General features: G+C 42.3%; 1 protein-coding gene across 3 annotated transcripts in view; it reads right to left on the reverse strand.

Moving 5' to 3' along the window:
* aspg (asparaginase homolog (S. cerevisiae)) overlaps positions 1-6866 on the reverse strand; it is a 15425-nt gene that overhangs the window by 4563 nt on the left and 3996 nt on the right. For all 3 annotated transcript variants that reach the window (XM_036209934.1, XM_024269047.2, XM_036209935.1), the window contains 10 exons: positions 6263-6374; positions 6060-6185; positions 5900-5983; positions 5086-5212; positions 4882-4994; positions 2158-2343; positions 1975-2088; positions 1755-1874; positions 1126-1221; positions 296-459 (listed from right to left, as the gene is read on the reverse strand). In XM_036209934.1, coding sequence (XP_036065827.1) covers positions 296-459; positions 1126-1221; positions 1755-1874; positions 1975-2088; positions 2158-2343; positions 4882-4994; positions 5086-5212; positions 5900-5983; positions 6060-6185; positions 6263-6374 — 1242 coding nt within the window. The remainder of the gene's footprint in view (positions 1-295; positions 460-1125; positions 1222-1754; positions 1875-1974; positions 2089-2157; positions 2344-4881; positions 4995-5085; positions 5213-5899; positions 5984-6059; positions 6186-6262; positions 6375-6866) is intronic.

Here is a 6866-nt window from a genome sequence, read left to right on the forward strand (position 1 = left end):
AGTGTGGGTAAAAATAACAATTAGCCTAATTAGTTTATAATTATTGCCTGGCCTTCATGTGTTGTAATGAGCCCCTCGTTTTCAAGCCCCTCTGATGGCTTCTGTTCCCTTTTTGTCATTTACTGTATTCCCCGCCTGGCAGCGACTCATTTAATGAAACCTCTGCAGCAGCAATTAACCAGATATTCTCACTCAGATTGTTGTTGACGGCAGAAACGAGGGTTTTAAACGTCTGCGGCTTTGTAAGCGTCACCTAAAAGGCCAGTTGAAAGCAAAGCGGCCTTCAGAGCGTTACCTGAAGCGCACGGCGTTGCTCAGGGGTGTGTCTCCATAGCGATCTTTAACATAGACTGAGGCTCCGTGGCTGAGCAGGTACTGCACCACTTTGAGGTGACCCTCGCAAGCGGCAACATGCAGGGGAGTACGGCCGTCGTAGTCACCCAGGCACAGATTACTACCCTGTGATGAGACACAAAGACACATCGAGACACTAAAATGATTCACTTCCTTTAGATGGGATTCTTGCTGGTTTGCTACCACAGACTTCAAAACTGGATCGGTGAGCTGCGGCGCTGCGTTCGCTGGCATCCATTAAAAAGTAATGGAAACACAGAAGGGCATATCCGTGAGGACAGCTGTTTACAATACGGCTAAAAAACTGACTTTGGTCTGAAGAACCGTTTACTTGTGAACAAAATGTAATGGCTGACAGATGGCGCTTTTATAGTACTGTAGATAAAAGCATAGAAATCCCAGTTTGTCCTTGAAAGCTGGAGGGACTATGAGCCAACAAACCAACATCCAAACCTTTAGTGGCAACAGCTGGAACTACTGTAGGCCTTTTGTTGCTGTGTGTGTGTGATTCTAGTAGTTTTCCAAAGCACCAAAAACATTCGAGCACTGTACTGCGTACATTAACCCCAAAAACTCTTGAGATAAGACACTGTAGGTCAAATCCTTATCTGCTGTTTTTAAGAGTTATTGCCCCACGGACGTCATGCTGACTTTGATGAAAACAAACACCGGCTGTATGCACAAGATTACTGTGTTTGAAGAGGAAATGAAATGGCTAATGATTAAAGGTCCCTAGAAATATGTAGAGAATCTGAAAACAACGTTTTTTACCATTTCTTTAAGGGCTTCCAAGGCATCGACGTCTCCGATTCTTGCAGCCGCACATGTCAGAGGAGGAGTCAGAGCGTCTCGGATCGCTTCCAGCTCCTTCAAAAGATAAAAAAAGAGGAGTCAAACAAAAATCAATCATGATGTGCTAATATGTTGTTTTCCTAAGAATAAGCAAAAGTTTGAAGCCGCATGGCATCAACATTAAGTCTCACAACACATTACTCAATAATTTATGTTTTGCTTTTTATGTCAGAGGCCTCCACGAACTTTTACCAATCAGGGATTCAAGTTTGGTAGTAATGTATGATAGTGTCCCATTTAATTCACGAAAATGTTGAAAATTAACCACAGAGGAGAAATTAATAATTGCAGTTTGTGGCTGGATGGAATTTTGACACCAAGACTCGCTTGGACGAAGATTTGCACCGCTTTGACATGTTGCACCAAGCCTTTTCCAACTGTGGGTGGTGGACATGAGCTAGTAAACAGTAGAAAAAGAAAAATCCACTTCCTGCTTGTCCAATGTGAACCCCATAAGCTAAACATGAACCCCGGTTTAGCGCGTTCTTCAATATATGACGAGCTGGTAGTGAGAAAAAGGCAACCGAGAAACCGTGAGGGGAACTCACTTCCTTGCAGCTGATGCTGAGGGACTTGGCAATGATCTGAATGAAGCGGCTGTTGCTCAGACACAGTTTGGCTCCTTCCAGGTCAATGTTCATTTCTCCTCGCAGGTTCTGAGCCATCATCTGTGCAAAGAAGGAACAAAAAAAAAACTCAAAATGTTTCCATCCTTTCAGCCTTAAAAAACATTTATAAAAGGGGAAAATAAGTTGGTGAAAAATCAACCTTTTTCTTGGCCTGAAGATCCAACGTTTTCTTTGCCAGAACGTAGGAGAGTTTGGACAGAGCCGCCTCTGGAGTCATGTCTCCACCTGCTATCAGCCCTGCATCCATCAGCACCTGAATGACCAATTCTCTTTCAGATTTCCCACATTACACATTAAGTGGAAGAAAACTAAAAATATATACCTTTCCAGTGGCGTACGACGCAGACACAGTCCCCCTCAGACACTGTGTGCAGTTCACGATGATGACGCCAGAATCGGTGGCCGCCTTCAACTCCGCCAGAAGATCAGGACGGTTATCCGGAGCATTTCCGCTTCCGTAGGTCTCCAGAACGACGCCCTGCATGGGGGGCTGTAGGAAAGCCCTTACCTGGACAGAGATATGTTCCAGATTATAAAACCCCCCAAAATTGATGGCTGACAGGGAAAAGTGAGGATTCAGATTGAAAAATTTGTATTCCGTGTTATTTTTCCTGCAGCACATTTCACTCCAATGCCTAAGGACGTTTGAGCTCCTAAAAGCCCATCTGGAACCATCCCTGCAACCAGTTTCGCAATTATAGATTGACGGGCTGGCACCGGGAGGCCCTATACCACATCATTAGCCGTCGCATATGACGAGAACGGGGAACGAGTTCAACGACGGAAAAGAGGGCAATTAATCTGAAGCTGTTAGCGAGCATGATGTTGCATGGCGAATCCTGAGCGGCCAGCGAAGAAGGCAACACTAAAAGATACAAGTTCTGTCTTCATTCTTTGGCTGAGCGTTACAGGGTCTGCTGCAGCTCTGTAATCGAGCTTTCCTTAAGCACAGATTGAAGACGAGCGAGAGCCCGGTGCCTAATCAAAACGGCCCCTCGTAAAAGCAGTTAAAGGCTGTTAGAGAGCCGTCATGGCGGAGCTGGGCAGCGCGAGCAGATTGACACAATAAAAACTCTCCCAGCAGCCTCTGCAGAGGGAGGTGAGACTAAATGGGACGGTGTCTGTGCCAGTCCTCCCTTTTTTACGGGGTGATTGGACATGGCCCATAACATCGCCTCATTTTTCTCTGGCCTGGGGTTTGATGGTAGTTTGCATGAATGGGAAAGTAAGAGTAAATTGGTTTTCAAATGTAAGTTTCTTGTATTTTTATTGCACTTTGACAAAAAAAAACTGTGTCAGCGCCATAGAATTCATATTTTAAAGTCCTTTTAAGTAGAATGATGACAAAGTACACTACATTTAGAAGCTACGGTGCACTCAAGGATCATTCTCACTTTTAGCAATAATCTTTCTTCAAACCTCAACTATTTATCCAGCTTATGGTTTAGTCATAAGTACTCTTATAGCTGGATATGGGCTAACAGTGGGCAAAAAAAAAAAAACCTGTACCGAACAGCCTGCACGAAATGTTAATATCGCAGAATACTCTGTGAGCCCGTGAGGTGAAAATAGCTGTGCTGTGGGTAACAGGTCGTGGTGAACACTCATACAACACACAAGGGTAAATAAGGGGGAAGTGGGTGAAATACATTGAATGGATGGGTAGAATTTTCTTTTTCAACCTCCCTTCAAAGCCTGTAAGTGCTAGTGATAACTGTGAGCTCCTTGCGAACCTATTGGCTGTTAGAAATTAGCCAGAGTGTAGTTTGAATCCAGGTATCTATCTTCAAAGATTATTGGCAGAGAACTAACGTCACCATCAAGTTCAGCACATTCCACTGGCAGAAACTTACGTCCAAGCGGTATTTGCACAAGATCAGTAAGGAGCCAGAACACACATCTTACTAATAACTCCAAGAGGACCTGGTGGCAGACAAGATGGCGGCTGAAAATCATTAGCCGGAAGAAGAAATTTAACAATATTTCAGAGTTGTAGTCACTTACATTAAAATCCTTTTTAAGGCCTAATCTCAATTCTTGCTATAAAACCGCTGTTGTTATGTATATTCAAGCGCTGGAAGCTCCGTGCTAGCGCTAGGTAACGGTGACTATTGGTGACATTAGCGAGCGAAAGTGACATCCAAATTATGAGACACTATTTTTTCATAACGCTCCATTTGGAGGGGTAAATGAAGGGGTAGGGAGAAGGGAAGAACTCAGATTGGACCTTAGTATTCAGGATTATCTTAAAATGTGTCTAAAGAGGGTAAAGGCCTTATTAAATTATATTAACAAAAGTGTTCAGATTTTTAAAACCAAGAAGACTTTTACTTCAGCCTCAAACCAGTGTTTACGTTTAAACACTTTATGCAATCAACGTCAATTAGCATATTTATTGCAGAGAAAAGCGGCTTTACATTTTACATATTACATTACATATTAGTGAAAATCTGCAAAAACCACTCTTCTTAGCAGATCAGCTAGTTCACATCGATCGTGTAAGGAGTTATGGTATGTCAAAGAGTAATGTAGGTTTTAACAGAAACACCTCAGGTGGTAAAGGTTCAAAACTTAAAACGTACAAAATAAAACTGTTAGGGTTGCCGGTTATATTAATCTTTTTCGACCAAAAACAAGAATATTTTTCAGTCAAAATGTGCAGCCTGGGGAGGGAGAAAGGTTCCAGTCTTGGACTTCCTTATGATTTTCAGCCGCCATCTTTTCTGTCATCAGGTCGCACTACACAAGTAAAGTGTGGCGTTCAGGGATCGTACAACTGCATCACCCCTAACTGCATGGAACTTAAATTATCCTCACAAATACTTCACGATACATTTACCACACGCATGACAGTTCAATATTTTCATGACGTCCCTGAAGGTAGCCGCACGAGCCTCAGAGACACCTGCGATCCCCTTATGCTGCTCCCGTCTATGACCCTCCACGGGCCGGGCGACCCAAAAACCAGCAGTACCCGAACAGGTCAACCCCCCTGTACAGGTTAGGCTACATCTAATGAGCAGTTCGTGTTTTCAGAGAGACTCACAGACAAGGAGGTGATTCCTGGGAAAAGCCTTAGCAGACCCACATTCCGGTTCAGCTCAGTACTGACTTGAAATTTCGCCGTCGTGTTTGCCCTCCATACGGTGTCCCAGTTGACTAGAGAAAGAGAAGAGCAAAAAAATAATGACACCCTTTTTTTCTTTTATCATCAAATTGCATAAACACAAATGTATTTTGTTTGCATTACTTGAAATATCCACTTCAGCAGTTGCCAAAGGAGCCAAATTAGGAGAAGAGAAGGCATTGAAGCTCCCAGCATCCACCTTCGTCACTCGGTTCCCTCTGTAAAGTTTGTTGTAGAAGTATAAGCACACCTAAAAAGCAAGAAAGTCACAGAACTAGGTCAAAATTGTTTTTTTTATTCTTAACTCAACAAATTTTTAGTTCTTTTATTGTATTTTTAGTCATGTCCTGCTTCATTTTAGTCCAGTAAGAAATCTTGTAAAAATAATGATACTAAATTCATAAAGTGAGGATTAGATTTAAAATCGTTTATTAATAAATGCTTTATGTGAACGTCCCTAACAAGTCAGATAAATGTTCCAACACTCGCCTAAAAACCGGGTAGAAATGAAAATCCTGATCATTACTTTAATCACAATCATCATTTCTGTCTGTACATTTACGGCTTGGTTTCGAAAACAAATGAGCTACATTCTTGATGTGAGCGGGATAAGCCTTTATCTCTTGCTGGCATGCGTTGCCTCAAGAGTCAGACATCGTTTCTTGTGCTGCATACGTTGAGCAGGCAGATCTCAATGTTCTTCCTGTTCTGTAACTGCTGCTCAAGTCTTGCGAAACAGGCTCAGAGGCCATCAGAGAGCATTCTCATCCGACGAGTTGCTGGAGAAGCCGTTTGCAACGTTTTACCTGCCAACAGCTCCGACAAACGGAAGAATGCGTTACTATCATTTAGATTTATGTCATTAACACCTGTCCAGTAAATAAACACATTTAAAAGAAAGCGACAAATGTTTACTTCTTTTTTTATATAACCTCACCTCAGGAATGACAAACTGTCCAGCGATTAGCAGCGCCCCCAGCAGGTTGTCTCTGCCGTCATTCTTTAGCTCGTAGATAGGAACCTGCACAAAACAAAGGCCTTCAATGTACATTCTATAGATTGTTTTTGTTTTATCCACACAAGGAGACAGCCTTTACCTGAGAACCGGTGAGAACAATCGGTTTGCCCAAATGCTCGCACATGAAGGACAAGGCGGAGGCTGTGTACGCCATGGTGTCCGTGCCGTGAAGAATCACAAATCCATCGTAATGCTGGTAGTTTTTCTACCATCGGGCAACAAATGTGGATTATTAAGCATGAAAAAACAATGTCTTACTATTTCTGTTTCCAACCGGGTTACCTCAATGTCTTTTCCAATTCTGCCCCAATCATCTGTGGTCATATTGGAAGAATCCAGCAAAGGGCTGTACTCCATGATGGTGTAGATTATCCTTTTATTTGATTTACTCAGGCTGGAAGACAAAAAGAGTTTCTTTGAGTCACTATTTTCACATCATTATTGTCACTAAAAAAGTTGCATAAACAAATGGAGTAGTAGAGTTAGAGGCATCAAGGCAAAAACACACAGATAAAATGAAGCAGAAAAATATTTAATTGATTAATAGATTATTAACACAACAGAAGTATATTGATTTTTTTAAGAGTGGACGTAAGTTTAAGCGAGACTTTGTGAAGTGAAATCAGGTCCTTCTGTCTGCCGAAACCTGTTTCACACACAAAGAATTTTAGAAGTGGAAAAGGGAGAGGTGCCGTCATGTGGATACAGCTAACAGAACTTGAAAAATTAGCCACTTTGTAACTGCAGTTCAGCCCTGGCGCTTCCGCCTGTGTTCGGTAAAAACACAGAGGGTGATGAAGGACGTGTGCTGGGCCATTTCATCTGTTTATGGGTTAGGAAAAAAGTGTCTGTTTTATTCCAAATATTAGGAAAGATTTGTAAAGCT

Source organism: Oryzias melastigma, linkage group LG22 (assembly GCF_002922805.2).
Source record: "Oryzias melastigma strain HK-1 linkage group LG22, ASM292280v2, whole genome shotgun sequence".
Lineage (NCBI taxonomy): Eukaryota > Metazoa > Chordata > Actinopteri > Beloniformes > Adrianichthyidae > Oryzias > Oryzias melastigma.